Source organism: Aedes aegypti, chromosome 3 (genome assembly GCF_002204515.2).
Source record: "Aedes aegypti strain LVP_AGWG chromosome 3, AaegL5.0 Primary Assembly, whole genome shotgun sequence".
Lineage (NCBI taxonomy): Eukaryota > Metazoa > Arthropoda > Insecta > Diptera > Culicidae > Aedes > Aedes aegypti.
The window spans coordinates 133,124,078-133,142,303 of NC_035109.1; the positions used below are offsets into that span (position 1 = coordinate 133,124,078).

The 18,226-nt window shown below is 39.4% G+C and overlaps 1 protein-coding gene across 1 annotated transcript in view; it reads left to right on the plus strand.

Annotated features, from left to right (window-relative positions):
- The first annotated feature begins 1,671 nt into the window (after positions 1 to 1,671).
- LOC5571068 overlaps positions 1,672 to 18,226 on the plus strand; it is a 33,406-nt gene continuing 16,851 nt past the window's right edge. The window contains exons 1-6 of the mRNA XM_021848512.1: positions 1,672 to 2,184; positions 2,846 to 3,464; positions 8,537 to 9,675; positions 9,747 to 9,904; positions 10,839 to 11,208; positions 11,276 to 11,416. Of these exons, the coding sequence (XP_021704204.1) occupies positions 1,819 to 2,184; positions 2,846 to 3,464; positions 8,537 to 9,675; positions 9,747 to 9,904; positions 10,839 to 11,208; positions 11,276 to 11,416 (2,793 nt within the window). The 5' untranslated portion in view covers positions 1,672 to 1,818. The remainder of the gene's footprint in view (positions 2,185 to 2,845; positions 3,465 to 8,536; positions 9,676 to 9,746; positions 9,905 to 10,838; positions 11,209 to 11,275; positions 11,417 to 18,226) is intronic.

Below are 18,226 nucleotides of genomic sequence, written 5' to 3' on the forward strand. Positions count from 1 at the left end.
GTAGTATACATAAATCTGTATAATACACATTTTGTATCTAACTATTTACCATTGGATTTCCCTTGGAAAATCTGGTAAACAATATTTTGTTCTCTGGATCAGTGATGTTTCATTAAATTCATAAACTGTTTCCATACTTCTTTAATACTCCATTGCTAAATAGTTTGGAAATTGTTCGTGAATTTAATCGAAATATTTCTGATTCAGAATACAAAAATGTTTACCTGTACTTTCAATGAAAAGAAACATTTAGAACCACATCCTAAATTTATATGAAACGTCAATAAATACGATTGATGCGGCTCTTAAAAAGTATGTGCGTGAAGTATGGAGTCAATTTGAATTCATCATGATTTTAATGAAAACAGTGATTGGAGATAATCCATTGACTTCGCACATACTATGCATATGCGAACCCCCATTGCAAAAATCCATGTGGGTTTGCACATGCATCAAATGAGGACTTTATCTTGAGTGTTGTTGAAAAAAATCAATTACCCTGGATGTTGCAGACAGCCGCCGTTTCGGAACGAAGTTTTCTTGAAAGCACTGAGAGCATGATTACGAATCCGGATGTTGCGTATTGTGATGAATCGTATTGGGAATCAACAGGGAGCTGACATTTTACTTTGTTAAGGGCTCATTCATTTATTTCATAACGCTGAAATTGGCCATTTTGGACACCCACCCACCCCCTTGTAACGCTTTCTGTATGAATGTTATTCAATTTTTGTATGGACCATAACATCGTTAGGACACCCACCCCCTCTAGCGTTATGAAATTTGTGAATGGGCCCTAAGTCTATAAATCATCATGTGTGTTCATTATTTATACCGACATTTCTCGCATACTCTGAGATAACGCCATAAAAGCCATTGATAACCACGTGGGTAGCTCGTTGTTTCTGAGCAAATGAAAGAGTAAACATCCAAACCAACATCACGGGCAGGTAGATAATGACCCTTTCTTCCCCATAGCGTTGTTAAATAACATGAAAATCCATTCAAATGCTCAGAAACAACGAGCTACACACGTGATTACCAATGGCTTTTAGGGCGAGATCAGAAGTTATGCGAGATTTATACTAGAGAATAAACGCTATTTTATGGTTCATGGAGAATATGAAGTATAGTTTTAATAATTTCAGCAACAAAATTAATTAATATCACAGGTAATACATCATAAAATCCAAAAAAAAATAATCTAATGATGTTTATGTTTACGACATTTTAAAACTATATGTACTTTGCTCATACATTTTTGTAATCACACATAATTTCGACGAAAGCAAAATTAACACAAGGTATGCATCATGTGGAAAAACACATTGCAAAAATCCATGTGTGACACACATTACTAGGATATGGAGAATTCTTTCAGTGTAGGTATCCCGCTGTTTAAGTACATATTGAAATGTATCAGCATTTGTTGCCTGGCATGGCCCGCGTTTCAACCTGTGCTGTATGGGTCGGCCCGCGTGAGAGATGATGCTGTTTGGGCCGGCCCGCCCGAGAGATAATTGTTAGGCGAGCTTTGTTTGTAGTTGACAGCCTGGAAATTTCTAGTGAACTCCATCTGAAACTTATTTCACTGCTGTCGGTATAATGTGCGTTTATGCCAATTAGTCCGAACCCACCAACCAGGGGCTGTCAGATTTTGTTGTTTTATGCCAGATGTGCGCAGCCAGTTGCGAAAGGTAAACAAAGTTCCAACCCAAAAAAATAATGTTGTGGAGTTTTTTGCCATTTTTTAAATCAGTATTCGCGAATATTAAATGAGTTTTAATACAAAACCAATCGGAATTAAGTGTGACGAACATGTCAACGGAAAAAAGAAAACGGAAAATAACCCGGACGCCTCCGGTAGCCGCAAGAAGGGATTCATCCAGTGAGCCGGAACTCGTAATCGATCTGCCAAGCACTTCCACCTCGACTGGTGGCCGAGCTTCCAGATCTGCTCTACCGGTGACTCCCAAGAAGAGCCCGGAGAAGCGGCAGCCATCGACGAGGAAGAAACGCCGCCGGCCACGCTCCAGCAGTTCCAGCAGCGATGTCGAGGACCAAACGCTGGAGGAAACCATCCAGAGGGTGGCGGTTACAAATAACATGTCCCAGGAGAGCATCAAAAAGATTCTGAAGAAACTGGTCCTGAACGAGCATATTCTGGCAACGGTGAAATTGAAGGTTTGTTAATGTTAATGCTTTTCAGTTACCATAAAACGGGGTATCTTGAATAATGCGATTTCCCTGGGCATAGAATATTTGTACTTGCCACATGCAAAAATGGTCAAGCGGCAAAAAAAGTTCTCAGTTAATAACTGTGAAAGTGCTCATAACAACACTAAGCTGAGAAGCAGGATCTGTCACAGTTGGCCGAAGAAAGAAAGAAGAAGTTATTTTCGAAATCAATCAGAAATTTTCATATAACGTTAAGCGCCTAGATATATGTAATGAACTTTATACCTATTCTATGAATTTTGTTTGGAATATGTTTATTTATACACTTACATTTTATATTTCAATATCGTTTAATTTATATTGAATCCAAAGTCGATGTAGGTAATCGTAGACCTTTACGTTAGTAACACAATTCACGCCAAAAGATAATATAATTCTTGCTTAAAAAAATGAAACAAAAAGTGCCCAAGCATACAGGATTTCCCCCTAATTATTCAACTGTAATCGATATCTAAGAGACCAGTACTTGTTTTAAAACTATAAAATAGAAATCTGTAAAATATAATGCAGAAATAGTTATTCAGATTATCTTCCATAAAAATATCAAAGTTATCCCGTCTTATGGTACTTTCCTTTGGGTGTTAATGGTATTTTCAATTTTTCCTAGGAGGAAGACGAAGTGCGGGAAGCGAAAACCAATCCCGCTTCGGCCAAGGATGGCATGGAGGGCGATGATGAAGATGACGAATCGACTCAGGTCAAACTGACTCGATTAAAAGCCAAACAGTTGAATAAGCCACCCCTTCCGATAGTTCCTTTGAAGGCACCGATAGCAAACGAAGAAGTGGCCGCCCTGATTCGGGAAGAGCTCGGCTCCGACGATGACGACGAAGAATACCAACCCACAGAGGATGACATTCCCTCGGATGACGATCCCAACACTACGATATCGGACATCGATTCACAGCCTCGAACGCCGATCGCGCCCTCGACACCTGGGGGCACGGAACCGGAAAACGATGGCGAAGATGGCCCCGTCTATAGCCGAGATGGGTTGTTCAAGATACCGAGGATGCGTACCGATAGTCACGGTTCGCAGCAATCCGAACAAGAGCAGGAGAACATTGCCCGGCGGACCCGATCGAAGCTGTGTCTGCAGACGACGGCCATCGAAACGATTGAGTCGACGTTCTTCCCGCCGGACATTACGACCGACATGTACGACTTCGACTGCGATATGGATCACGTGTGGAAGGAGTTTCTGAGCGAGTTTACCAAACCGTTGCGTGAGTATTCTTTAGTTTCGTTCAGTAGTGGACATTGTTACGTGTTATATCTAAATAGTTACATCTTACTCACTAAATTTTCAAACAAATATGCAACTTTGCTAAACCTGCGCGTTTATGTTGGAACAATGCGTTTGTTTGAGGCATAAGCCTTTCTTTCCCACGACTATTTCTGTACGAAAAAAAAAAACAATTCAGTACTCGAACAAACAATGTTGTAAATAGGCTTCTCTTTTTAAAAATCAGTTTATACATTCTGACTGTTTTTCAATAGCAAAATGATTGCTTATGCTTTACTGTTGAAACAGTTGGTTGACTCTTGGATTGATCTTGAGCAGTGGTCACCAAACTGCGGCCCGCGGGCCGCATGCGGCCCTCAGCAAGGTGTTGTACGGCCCGCGGAGTGATTTTGAACATTGAAGTAGTGTGGCCCGCATGTTGTGATTCCAGAAGTTAAATTTTATCTTCTTTAAAATCTCGCAAATGTTTTTCTACGGCGAGCCATTGGATTGATTTTCAGATTTTGTTCTTTCCCATGTGTTGAACAGTGGCATAGCAATCGAGAATCTAATATGATATAATTTCTTGTTAACAGTTTGGCCAATAATCCAATGTTTCTTCAACTCATGATAAAATCATTTCTTCAAAATTTCAAAGTTGCAACGTTCCAGAAGCGCTTTCTTTTTTCAAAGTTGAAGAAAGAAAGTGTTTTTCCAAATATTTCTACTTTAGTTCCAAAATTACGCTTGAGTTTTAGCTTCACTGTCGCTAAGGATTTTTTTTATAACATTAAGGTTAATTGTTAATAATATTACACTAGTGTTGCAATCATCAAATTAAAAATAGGGAAAATATTTAAAATTTGTCAAAGGTTGTTTATTGTTTGAAAAAATAATCCTTAACTAGATTGTTTGTGACCATGATATTTCACTTCCGTAAATCGTATAATTTTTTACATGCATATTTGCACAAATGACGAACTCTTGACAATCCAGGGACATCGGTGTTATTAAAAGAGATTTTTGAAACCATTAGTAACTGTCGAACACAATAGGCATGCTTATTTCAGAAGTCACCTGTCGACCCCGATAGAAATTCAGTTAAATTGAGTGACAACTATCGAAAAACTCGACTGGCAGATTCGTGCAGAGCGAATGTTTTAGACAACAGAAACTCTAGTTGAGTCGTTTTGATCGGACTTAAAAAATAGATATTTGAGGTCTTCCTTTGCTGAGTGGTTAGAGTCCGCGGCTACAAATCAAAGTCATGCTGAAGATGTCTGGGTTCGAGTCCCGGTTGGTCCAGGATCTTTTCGTAATGGACATTTTCTTGACTTCCCTGGGCATAGTGTATCATCGTACCTGCCACACGATATACGAAAGCGAAAATTACAACTTTTTCAAAGAAAGCTCTCAGTTAATAACGGTGGAAGTGCTCATAAGAACACTAAGCTGAGAAGCAGGCTCTGTTCTAGTGGGGACGTAATGCCAATAAGAAGAAGAAGATATTTGAGGACCGCGACGTGTTTTAGGAGTAAAGTGGTAGCCCGCTTAATCAGTTAGGCTGAGGACCACTGATCTTGAGTATATGTTGCTATCGTAGTACAGTCGACTCTCCACATCTCGATGTTCTATATCTCGATATCTAACCCTATGTCGATGATTTTTTAAGTCCCTTCATTCTGCATACAATATTCGATATCTCCATATCTCGATGTGTTCCTGCTAGTTTTTCGTTCCCAATTTTCTCTCTGTATGTGGATATGACCAATATCGAAGGTTACTAGACGGAATTTTTGGGGTTTAAAGTAAATACGGAACGTGCAATGACGTCTGATTGTTTATTATTTTCTTCAGATCATAGTACACTTTACACGGCATTCTAGATTACCTTATGAGCCATAAAATTTTGGGCAACTGCAAGGCACATGGAGGTCTTTAATTTGTCTTTGATTCCACTACTAGCGAATCAGTCAAGCTAGACGATTTATTTAATTGTTCTGTGTTGGAGACTAACATAGTAGTCCAGGTTGCTACCACAAGGGCAGCAAGAACAGCGTCTGGCAAGCCTCTCCAGCTTCTTGGTGAACTTCAAAGCTCAGTCACTTTTGGAGATGTCACCAAAATTGGAAAGCTTTAGGTGGCCAACAACGACCTCAACCTTTTTGGTCTGGAATGGATCGACTTGTTCGGACTTTGGAACATGCCATTGTCAACTATTTGCAATCAAGTTCACGCTGATGGGTCGAACGCAATACAACATTACATGGCAAGATTTCCAAAAGTTTTCCGGCAAGGTCTTGGACACTGCACAAAAACCAAGCTACGTCTGCCCGATGCTATGCCAATCTACAATCCGAAACGCCCCGTTCCATTCACGTCAGTGGAAAAAGTCGATGCTGAACTGGACCGCCTACAAAAACTGGATATCATCACTCCGGTTGATTTTTCACAGTGGGCTGCACCAATCGTTGTGGTTAAGAAACCAGGAGGAAATATACGGATCTGTGCCGATTATTCGACCGGACTAAACGCCGCCCTGGAATCAAACAACTACCCATTGCCAGTTCCAGAAGACATTTTCAGCAAGCTGAATGGCTGCGAATATTTCAGCATAATCGATTTTAGCGACGCTTACCTGCAAGTGGAAGTAGACGATAACTCAAAAAATTTAATGACAATCAACACCAACCGAGGACATTTTTGATTCAACCGGCTAGCACCTAGGGTGAAGTCCGCTCCTGGAGCATTTCAACAGCTTATGAACACTATGATCGCAGATCTCAGGGGTGTAGAATCTTTCCTGGATGAGTTGATGGTAGCTATTCAGCAAGACCGAAAAGGAGCATCATGAAATTTTCACTGCACTCTTTTAACGGCTGCAAGAATATGGCTTCATTCTTCGTGAAGAAAAGTGCAATCTCTTTCAACATCAAATCAAGTGTCTTGCACATATCGTTGACGAATCTGGTCTACGTCCGGATCCTGCGAAAATAAAAGCTATTGTTAAGATGCCCCCTCCAAGTGACATCACCAGTCTTCGATCATTCCTCGGTGCAGTAAATTTTTATGGCAAGTTTGTATCGGGAATGCACCAACTACGGAAACCACTTGATGCACTTCTCAAGAAAGATGCTCAGAGCTTGTAAGCTTACATAATGCATAAATTTCCCGATGGCTCATGCCCATGCATCCCGTTCTCTTACTGATGCTGAAAAACGTTACGGAAAGGTAGAAAAGGAAGGCCTAGCTTTGGTGTATGCAGTCACGAAGTTCCACCGAATGCTACTTGGACGTAAATTCATTCTTCAGACGGATCATCAGTCACTATTGAGAATTTTAGGATCAAAACAGGGAATACCAATCCACACCGCCAATCGCTTATAACGTTGGGCACTGAAGCTTCTTTGCTATGACTTCGAGATCAAATATGTTTCCACCACCCAATTCGGAAATGCCGATGTTCTTTCTCGTCTAATCAGCAAGCATTCAAGACCAGAGGAAGATTTCGTCATTGCTTCAATCCAGCTGGAAGACGACAACGAAGTACCTCTCCAAGAAGCAGTCGGGTTTCTTCCTGTGACGTTTGACATGGCACGCGACTTAACAGTCAAGTGCCCCGTACTCCAGCAAGTGAAGCCCCTTTTGAGGACTGCTGGACAACAGTGAGAGCAGCCATCAACAATGCAGCTGAGGGCAACGTTTAGTACGTTGGACGGAGTTGGCAGTACGATTGGTTTGACGATTGATTTGAATGTAAGCATATTCTGGAGGAGAAGAATGCAGCGCGGGCGGTCATGCTGCAGAAAGGGACTCGACAGAACGTGAATCGTTATAATCGGAATCGGCAACAGCAAACCTGCCTCTTTTGGAAAAAAAACGCCGCCTGGAGGAGACGGAGTGCGAGGAGATGGAACAACTGTGCCGGTCTTAAGAAACACGGAAGTTCTATCAGAAGCTCAACACAAAGGCTTCGTGTCGCGAGACGAGATATGCATGGATAAGGATGGAAGCATCTTGACTGACGAACGTGATGTGATCGAAAGGTAGAAGCAGCACTTCGACGAACACCTGAATGGCGTTGAGAGCACAGGCAATGAAGGACGAGACAAAGTAGGAAATGCCTTCGTCAGGACACATGTCTTACAATCGGCGAGTAAGGAAAAGAACAAACGGTGGGTGGTGTGAAACGTCCTTTATCAAAGCTTATAGGGCAGTTTCCATAAATAGTTTATATTTCCTGCGCGCTAGCACAGCAAAGATCTGATCATCGCCTAATGCCAGCCTAACAACATTCAACACCAGGCTTAACATAGGGACCACGGTCGCAATGGATGTTATACGCAAGTCCATTTAGGTACTTGACATGATATAGTACGGATATCAAGCTAAGTTTCAGTCAATACGATGATGTTCTAATAGTTGTCTGGAGAGATCAAAAAGAATCTATTGACATCGCTATTCATCCCTCCGGCGTTTTGATAATAGATTCTAGAATGAATTAATAGATCTCAGGGTGTTCGTTGTACCATCGTAGATGTGCGTGCCGATATCAGGCTCGGAATCATGGATAGCTTTTTGCATACGCAAATGATCGTCCCAGTATTGCTCGTATAGTGAACATTCAATAGCTGCTTACTCCAATTCTATGGCGTCGGGCGGAAAGCTCAAGAGATCATCGATACATAGTGATATGTCTGATTCGAACAGAATGGAAAAAACCCCTTTTCGATATGTTATCCGAAAGTTGTTCGAATTTATCCGATGATATGAGATACCGAGGTCCTCACTGAGTGACCACAAACATGTATAAAAAGCGAAGGAATAAACGATGACGAGTCAGTCTTTAATGTTTATTCTTAAAGACTTAACGTTTATTACTTCAACGTTAGAAAAGTTATCCGTTTAGTGAAATACAACACAAAGCTGGCCTACCCTCAGTGATCCAACTTATACGTGCAAGTTTATCGAAAAAAAAGTTTGCATATTTGTCTGAAAGCCTTACCTTGTGTTTAATATTATACAATTAATTGATATTCTATCTTCACTTCAATTTCATGTTTTTCCAATCAGCGAACCACGCCGAAGACGACGATGACACCGATCCAGAATACGTGGCAGCGGACCAAGTACCGGTTGACGCGGAGGAGCTTCGCGAAGTCAAGGTCTCCAGAAAAGAACTCAACGAACTGGTGTCGGAACTGCTTGAAATGAGCGGAATTATAGACGAATCGTTTCTGAATGATGATGCGGCCAATAAAACACTAGTTCCTGAAGCTGCAATCGAGGCTCCCAATCAAGACCAAGAAGTGGCAGAAACCGGGCAGTCGTCTGTGCTAAACACCCCACAGCCAAAAATGGCCAGTCCGGTGAAAGAGCGTTCCGTTACTCCGGAGCAAGCTACCAACAGCTCAGTGTTCCTCCCGAACACGGTGTCAACCCCTACGATACCTTTCCCGGAGAATCGTGTGGTCATCGTGACTCCTGCCACCCCAACTGGCCAAGCTATTACTAGCGGTTCACCATGCGCAGCTCCTATTGTGCAGTCATATACTCAAGCTTTACAACCTTTAGAAAGTAACGCCAGTATCGTAGCTCCTATAGCTATGCCAGCAACCACTGTGATTTCAAAATCTGGAGAAAATAGTCTGAATAGCAACACCTCTCTTCATCAGCTAACTACTCCGACTATACATGCCACAGCCAAGGGTATAGTTTTAATAGCTCCAGTTCCACAGTCAAATAATTCTAGTTGGACAATCATCAGTAGTAGCCCCGGACATTCCACTATGCAATCCAGTTCGGTTGGAGATCAATCGTCCCTCGCTCACGATACATCACAAACTAGTTATATCAACGCCAACGCAAACGATGCATCCAAGAGCATTTCTCTGAACGGCAATTTCTTCATTCAGATATCCACTCCTGATGAGTCCAGCTTCTACAAATACTACGTACCATCGAAAAGTTCCGTCAAGCCGAGTGAAGAACGAATACCAGTTCCCCCGTCGGAACGAAAATATCGCTTCACGCACAGTCTGGTGCCGGTAACCGTAACGTACAACGAGGGTCAAACGGGATTCACAAGTTTCCAGCTTCAAATCTTCCAGCAGCAGCTTCGGCAGCATGTACAGTTCGCAGCGCAAAACTTCATGCAAACCTACGCACATCCCAAATTTTGGCAGATGGCCAAGACCTTCAAGGAAATGCTGGTAAACTAACTAACTCAATAGTCTCTCGAACATTAAAAGTTTAGTTACTCATCTTATAAAATTCGTTTCAGCTCGACCTTCAGACAATGGCACAGGACAACCCATCGGCAAAAGCGTGGAATCTGGACGGTGCTGTCGATTGTTGTCAAAGCTGGGAAAAGGAACTCGAAGCGGATACGGACGAAAATAAGGATTTCATCCAGTTTCAATTGGACGAAACTAGCAAAGCGTAAGAATGCTTCAATTGTTATTATTTCTTCAATTTCGATTAATTCGTTCAACCCCAGCATACAATTTAAAACTAAATAAAAAATCGACCGCCTACCATGTCTTAACCAAATTGCGCCAAATTATGCAACCTTTAATATCTCTGAACCACTCTGAACTCTGAATTCCAATGCAGAGACTTGGTTACTATTTTAATGCAAGTCTCTATTTTTAGTGAAAGGTCTCTAAAGTTTCTTCTTGAATGTCACTCTAAAGTCACTACATGTTTTTCTTTCTCTCGTTACAGAAGTTACACAGTGAATTATGGTGCGAAATTCTAGAATTTCCACAGAGACCTTCTTCAGGAATTTCTTATCAGATTCCTTGAGGGAAAGCGTCATGAATTCTTTTAGTGGTTTCTTCTCATTTCTTCTGGAATACTTTTAGGGACTCCTCCTGACATCCATCAAGAAATTACTATAGAGATTTTTCACAAATTTTCTCAGCAATTCATCCAGATTCTTTTTCCAGATGTTTTTCTAGTGAGATTGGACAGAAGGTCTTCAAAGAATATCCTGATAGGTTTTTTTCATAAACCCTACAAAACATCATCTAGGAGCACCTACGCCAATTTTATTCATTTTTTTTTTATTTTTTTTTTTTTTGGATTTCTTTGTGAATTCATACACAGTTTGTCTCTGGAACTGCTCCAAAATTCCTCTATGAACTATTCCAAGAAATATATGAGAGTCTTCCAAGAACTCCTCAATAAATTTTACCAGGGTTTTGTCATTAATGCACTTCAGATGTTTTCTACAAAGTCTATAAGTCCAAAAAATGATCACGCAGTCTCTTACAACAGTATTTCCATTCAGTCCAAGATGCCAAGGACATCACAACCTACTGCACATGTAATAAGAACAAATCACTAATCAAGCATTCAAATTCTGTTTCAGCGAAAAGGCGAAAAAATCGAACAAATACTACCTAGGCTTTTTCCATCCGAAAATGATGGAACACGTGGTCAACAATACCGCCTTTATGTATCCCAAACTCCTTCCTTACACCCCATTCCGGACGGACTTTCGCTCCGAGAACCGTTTCATCAAGGCCGAGGAACGGCTGATCGCCTACGGGTTGGACATGTTCTTTGCCATCGCCAAAAAGGATATGAACAAGCACAGACCGCACGTGGAAAAGGATCCAACGGTGATGCAGGTGTGTCGCTACATTAGCAAATATCTTATAACCTGCCAAACCGATAAGCAGCTGTACTCGTACGTGAGCTCTCGTCGGTTACGCGGTGACAAGATGAATCCTATCAAGGTGAGATTTGGACGTGGGCTTGACGAGAATTCGACCATTATAGTTGTTCTCTAATCATCTGTTCTAGTATTACTTCAAACACTCTAAGGGACCAGCGTTCCAACATGTACTGGAGTCTACGGATCTGAACAATGTGATACCTCCTGTGGGGTACCAGAAGGGAGAGCTCCCACATCTGTGGGATAAATACATCTATTCTAAGGAGAGGGTAAGTTGTTGCAAATTTATGTTTTTGTCATTGTTGAACAAGTGCCTATAAAATAAATTCTTCAATATTCCCAACGACATAATATACGACCAATAGAAAAACAAAATGACAACTATGGCAAAAATAGCGGTGAATAATTTTGGCCTAACTTATTAAATCATAATTTGAGTCGTTGTCCCTGGGCTTGGGATTATATTTTCCAGGGAGCGATGAGTTTTGATAATTGATCGCTGTTGTTAGTAGCTTTGATTAGATGTTGGGTGAATTTCAAAGCAATGGCAACCTTTTTATTACAAAATTTAGATTTTGTCTTCTGACCTAAAGATTCTGGTTAAACTACTGCATAGTACGGCTATCACTCATCAAAATTACTTTCACTTCGGGAAAATATAATTTCAAACTGGCGAGAAGATTACAAACTGAGGGTGGGTTAGGAGCACAGTCAGACCCTTGAATGTGCAATGTGGGGTAATAATTGGGAATGCCATTGACGGTTTGTAATCTTCTACGAGGTTTTCGAAAACCAACAGGGCGCGTGCACCGGGTTGCGGATAGGAGCAAAGGGAGATCAATAGCATCTACTTAAAATAATAGAGCAAAAAGCCGTTCCATGATTAGGTAATGTTTAGCGATCTTCTATGGTGTTCTAGTACTATAAAATTCTTCACTCACTGAGAATTCTGGCCTTGATAATATCAATAGTGCTAAACATAAAATAATACCTAATACTCAATAAGTACAATGTAGTTTCAATGTAGTAATAAATGAAACAAAATCAATTTTCTATACTTGACAAGGTTTTGAAGACAATCAATGAGTGAAAAAACTACCTATTAGAAAAGCCACATCAGCTAAGGCTATACATATACAAATGTTGGTCATAGGGTCATGGCGAGCATTCGGTATGTATGTCTATGATTGATTCTGATCTAATAGGGGCACTAGAAGACCACGCGGACAATTTCGAAACAAATTATTTTTATACATCGGTCTTATGATCCGAAAGGCTCAGCTATGCTGTAATGTCATTTTTTAAGCTATTCATTAGTGCTGTTTAATTGTTTATTATTCTCACAAAACTACATTATTATTCATTACTAATCACTGTTCCTAATTCTCTCTTTCTCACCTTCTTATCTGTTGCATGATTATGATCATTACTAATATAATGCATGAGCATGCACAATAAGAATAATTTCAGAATTGTAAGCAGTCAATGGATAACTGGATAGAATAGCTTCGAAAAAGATGCTCAAAACAGAATAATTCTGATCAGGGAAGTATGACCATCATGAGTAAGTAACACATTTCATTTTAATAATATCAAATATTTTTATATAAATCAGCACCGCCAATCAGTGAACTGAATTGTAATTTGATATCTGTACATGATAAAAACAGATAAAGTTTGTACAGTTGTCACCATCGATTGAATTGCGTTCTTTATAGTAATGTTCAATCATTATCAAAAGCTCCTAAAGCGTCGCATCGTGCCATAAGCAGTTCTTAGCATCACTCTCATATAGTTATTACTTTGTTGTTTATTAAATTTATATAAAGCGATCAGCTCATTCTTTCTTACTTGTACAATTGTTTGAAATTTTAATAAATCAAACCAAACTTCAAAACTTAAATTAAATTGCTCTCAGCACATTTACATTTTGCAGCATTAATCGCATTATTGTGTCAAGTCTTCTCCAATTTCCTATACCCTACCCCAACCCTTCCTATCATTTCCGATGGTGTTCAAGTGGTCCGGATAGACTATTACGGCCATTACCTATCCCTGCCCCCGGCTTTGGACTGACTTGCGCTCTCATTGCCCCACCAAACGCTGCAAAATGAAAATGAAAATGAAAATGAAACTTATTAAATCATAATTTGAGTCGTTGCGTATCTAATGAAGTTACCTGTTAGTAAAAATTAACAAACTGGTTTATTCCATCATCAACCTCCGTTAAGTTAAGGCTCAAGAATCCATCATTCAGTCATCAGCAATCATCAAAATTTAAAAACCAGTTTTTTCGTTCAAATTTATAACAATCCTTATGAAAATCTATCATCGCATTTCAGATAGTAAGTGTAATGTAATGATAGATTTTTGAATTTTGAGCAAAAAAACTGGTTTTGAAAATTTGCAAAACGATGATGGTTATTTTCCTCTTAACACCTTATTAAACCTGAGCTTCACGTTTCTGTTAAACTGTGCCTATTATTTGGAGTTCCCTGGCATTCCCTTCAAGAGGTTATGGGCATCACCGCTAAGGACGTTACGTGCAACATTCCGTTGTTGCGTGGGAGTGGAGCAGACTTTCAAAACTGGAAGAAGGATTGTCGCCAGCGGGAAGCAAATTCAGCGAAGAAGGATGCAGTAAGCTTCATGGCCGATGCAAACGTTGCGGAAAAGAGGCCTGGACGCGTCATGTTCAAGCTTGATTCCTTATGCAGTGACCACCTGGTTGGCGAGAAGAATAGTGTGGAGATAAAGGTCGCTAAGGAAGGAGAAGGTATGCTTTCTCAATAGATGAGCGAAATCAACGCGACAAAGGAGTGTGCTTCATCTTGAAGAAAGTTTTGTATGTCCCGGAGCTACGTGAAAATCTGATGTCCGTCAGAAAAATCGCTAACGCTGGGATCGACGTTTTGTTCTCTGGAGGCGTAGCTGTCTTGAAGAAGAACGGCAAGTTGTTGGTAACTGGACATCTTCGAGGCAACCTGTACGAGCTCGAGCTGTCGCTAGAAAAAGTGAAGGTCAATCATTGCGAGGTAGCTATCGAAAACCTTTGGCATCGTCGGTACGCACCCAACGGTTACCGCATGTGGGACCCGGTGGCACGACATGTAACAATTGCTCAAGACATCAAGTTTAATGAGTCGTGTTTTCCGTACGTTGTGATGAGTTAATAAGATGACGTTCCGTTGGTCGTTCACTTCCCGCTCGAGCAAGAGGGGGAAAATGATCAGCTGGCCACCATAGATGAAATCGACCAAGCTAATGAAGAAGAGGATGTAAATACTGAAGATTCGGTTGAAGCACCGGAAAACGCACTCCCTTCGGCCACAGAAAGACGCGAAATTTCGAGAGAATTGTTGTCGAGGTCTAGCGGACGGAAGCGCAGGCTCCCCGGTAAGTTGTTTGACTATTTTACCGGTTATAGAGCTATTTCTGGCGAATCGAGAAACTCGAAACCCGAAGAATTCTTGCAGTAACTGCAGAGTAGACCTATTCATATTTTCAAAAATGTCTGGAAACTCCCCAGTCAACCGATACTTTGATTTTTCATTGCGAAATGAACTTCTGGCCAAAATTTCACTCAATTTAGAGTAAATTTAGTTGTCACGGTGCCCTGACAAACCGTTATTATGTAAAAAAAATTGTCCATCAAATCTGAGTACAGGGCTCGATTCCTGAGGTCATTCTGCACCTCTGGGCCAATTTTTAAAAAAATCCCTAGGAGGAATCTCGAGAAATCTAGATTTGAAGTTTTTTACTTAAAAATTCAATAAAATCCATATTAAAATTTTGCAATAGCACTGATAAAAACTACAAAACGCTCAAAAAGTTGGCCAAACTGTTTTCAACTAGTATACAATTGTTACTGTTGTTAGAATTTTAAATATTTACAACTGGCTTAACTTACCAGAGTGGCTTAAGTATATTTTTACATGGCTTAAACCAGTAAGCTTAGTTTAATAGAATGAAATCCAAGAAATAAATGTCAATGTACAATTGATGTCACGTTCGATAAACGTGAAACACTCAATGCAGAATATTATTAACTAACGGCTTATTTTTCGACTTTTATACTAAGTGACCAGCCCACCAAAGTCTTCCGTATTTATTTTGCTTAATAAAAATTGCTTTTTTTTGCTTTGCTTGCATCTGGTACTACTCTTGATGTTTACGTTAAGTTTTCCACCGAGTATTGCCCTCAGCACTTTACATAAAAATGTTTTGTTCAACATTCTTAGCCACAACAGGATTATAACTACACGAGAAACATGATTGTCATATGGTCGGTGTTCAGACAGACTGAACCAAGTGTTTTTTAATGGTTTTAGGAAAACTTACCCCAAGCATTCGGTATAAGTATAATAAAATATATGCATTATTTGCTGTAAGAAGGGAGCTTATCTATTTGAAGAAACATCTGTTTCAAAATAGAATTGGAAATATTGTAATTGATGGAGTCCTTGACTTATCTTTGCAAAATCATCTGGTCAGTTTTTTCTGAACACCGACTATATGGAGCAAGTGTTCGACGATTAACAAATTCTTTAACAACTTCAAAAAAATCCCCAATAAGTACTACTCAAGTATCAACATCACTAGAAACTTCCATTCTACATACCTGCAACCCTTCACTTCGTTTTATTTCTTTCGGGATTCATCGTCAATCTGTTTATTGGCTTCTAAGTTGCGTTCGACTCATTAACAAAAAATAGCTGTTGCAGGTAATATCAAAGACTTGAAAATAAGACTCAAAGCTGATTAAGCTGACAAATACAATCAGGTGTAAGAATTATAGGCGAGGAGCTTATTTTTATGGAACATGATGAGTTTCTGAATTTACTGTTCAATACTGCGTTTTGCCGTATATACTTCGTGATTTTGCAGACTATGACTTTATTGGAACCGATCGCAGTTCAGTAAAGAAGGGTTTCACTATTTCAAAGATGGACAACTAGGATAAGCTCGTAACGCCATTTACTCTACCCAATCGTATATGGTTGCATGTAGAGAAAGAAGCAGGTTCAGTTGTGTTGGTGCAGAAGCATTGCTTGATTGAAATGTGCATGAAATTATTGAAGATCCATATAACACTTGTGACGTATTATTTTTTTTCTATCAACTTCGCCAAAACACCTCGCGATCCTTTATTATACAACACTGAAAAGTGTTTCGAAAACCAAATCAGTTTTCAATAATAATGCAAATAGAGCAACGATGAATGCAAGCATGCCTAAAAGAAATATCACTGTTAATTTGCTATGTATAAAACGCTTATTCTTGGCTCGTTTATTCGAGAACAGGAGTGAATACTATTGAGCGAAAAAAAATTGTCAAACTTCAGTGAGCTGGTCATTTAGTGAGAATGCCGGAAAAAAAGTTGCATCAACCAGGTGAAGCTCAGCGACCCCGTGGAAGACATCGGCGTATGATCATTTTGTTATTGACGTGAGCGTACCAGAGTAACCAAATCATTCAAAATTTGAAACAACCGGTAATACAAGCTCTAATTGACTATAAAAGTATTCACATGACTTATCTGCTAACTATTATTGTGCTACATTTATTCTGAGATCCTTTCTTTCAAATAACAACATTGTTAATTATTGACTTATTTGGTTTACTTTTCAATCGGTTTAACATAGAAAACAATAATCAATGAAATTTAAACCAGTAAACTATACAAAAAATGTTAAATCGAAGCCAAACATCTAATTTTTAAGATCACGAATCTGGAAAACCAAACATTTGTTTAAGCTGAAAACCTTATGGATTGGTCACTAGCTGGTGGTGACCAATCGATTAAATTTTCAGCTTAAACGGGTGTTCAGTTCTCCAGATTTGTGCTCTTGAAAATTTTAAGTTTGGCTTCGGTTTAATTTTAATATTTTTTCATTCATCTTTACCTTAACGAGTGGCTTAAGTTAAGCCAGTTGTAAATATTTCTAATTTTAACAACAGTAACAATTGTATACTAGTTTGAGAACAGTTTGGCCAGCTTTTTGAGCGTTTTTGTAGGTTTTTCAGCGCTGTTGCAAAATTTTAATATGGATTATATTGAATTTTTAAGTAAAAAACTTCAAATCAAGATTTCCCGAGATTCCTCCTAGGGATTTTTTTAAAAATTGGCCCAGAGGTGCAGAATGACCTCAGGAATCGAGCACTGTGCTCAGATTTGATGGACAATTTTTTTACATAATAACGGTCTGTCGGTGCACCGTGGTTGTGCTTCAAATCAATTATGTGTTTTCGGGCTATTTTCAAGCTTTAAAAAATCATAACTACTATACAAATCATAATACTTCTACATAGTAGTTTATCCAATTCTACGAACTTTTGCCGAACACAATCTTATGATTGGAGCAAGTTTTAACATAGTTTGGTTGAGGTTTGTATCTCGAGGTTCTTGAAAATCTCTTTTTTCGGGAATTGTTTTCACTGAACAAATTTCTAGAACATGATGTCTATGCATATCAAAAACCCAATCACTATTAAAGTTACCTTTTATCTTACGAAAATAAATTGTAAAAAATAAGTAATTAGGAAGCACATTTGTAAATCCGCTGTGGGTGAGCCAAGAACACCGCCATGTGCTTCAAAGAATGTAAAAAATGAACACGTTAGCACTGCTTTTTCCTAGTCGATGATGATGATTGTTTTCAAATCGTTCTGAATAGTCAGTCAAATGCGATCATAACAATCATCACTCGTAAAGAAAAAGCAATGCTAACTTGTTCATTTCATTCATTCGTCGGTACATGTGTCATACATGATAGAACTATCATCAGGTTGGGATGGGTTATTCGATCTTTGGGCATTTTTTGTCATTTATTGCCTAAAGCAACATGTAATCTGTTAATGGTTAATGAATTCATAGATCTATTTTGTTTGATGCCCGTTGACTAGGGCCTGAACAAATAATGTCAATGTGTGTTTTATACACCATACATATTTGGAAAACCGTGATTTCTGGGTACTGCGGAGAACAAATCTAGATCAAACAATATTTAAACTTCATTTAATCATATTGGGGTGTTCGACAAACTTTAACAGAATAGAATTAGCTTTCAATTGGTGGT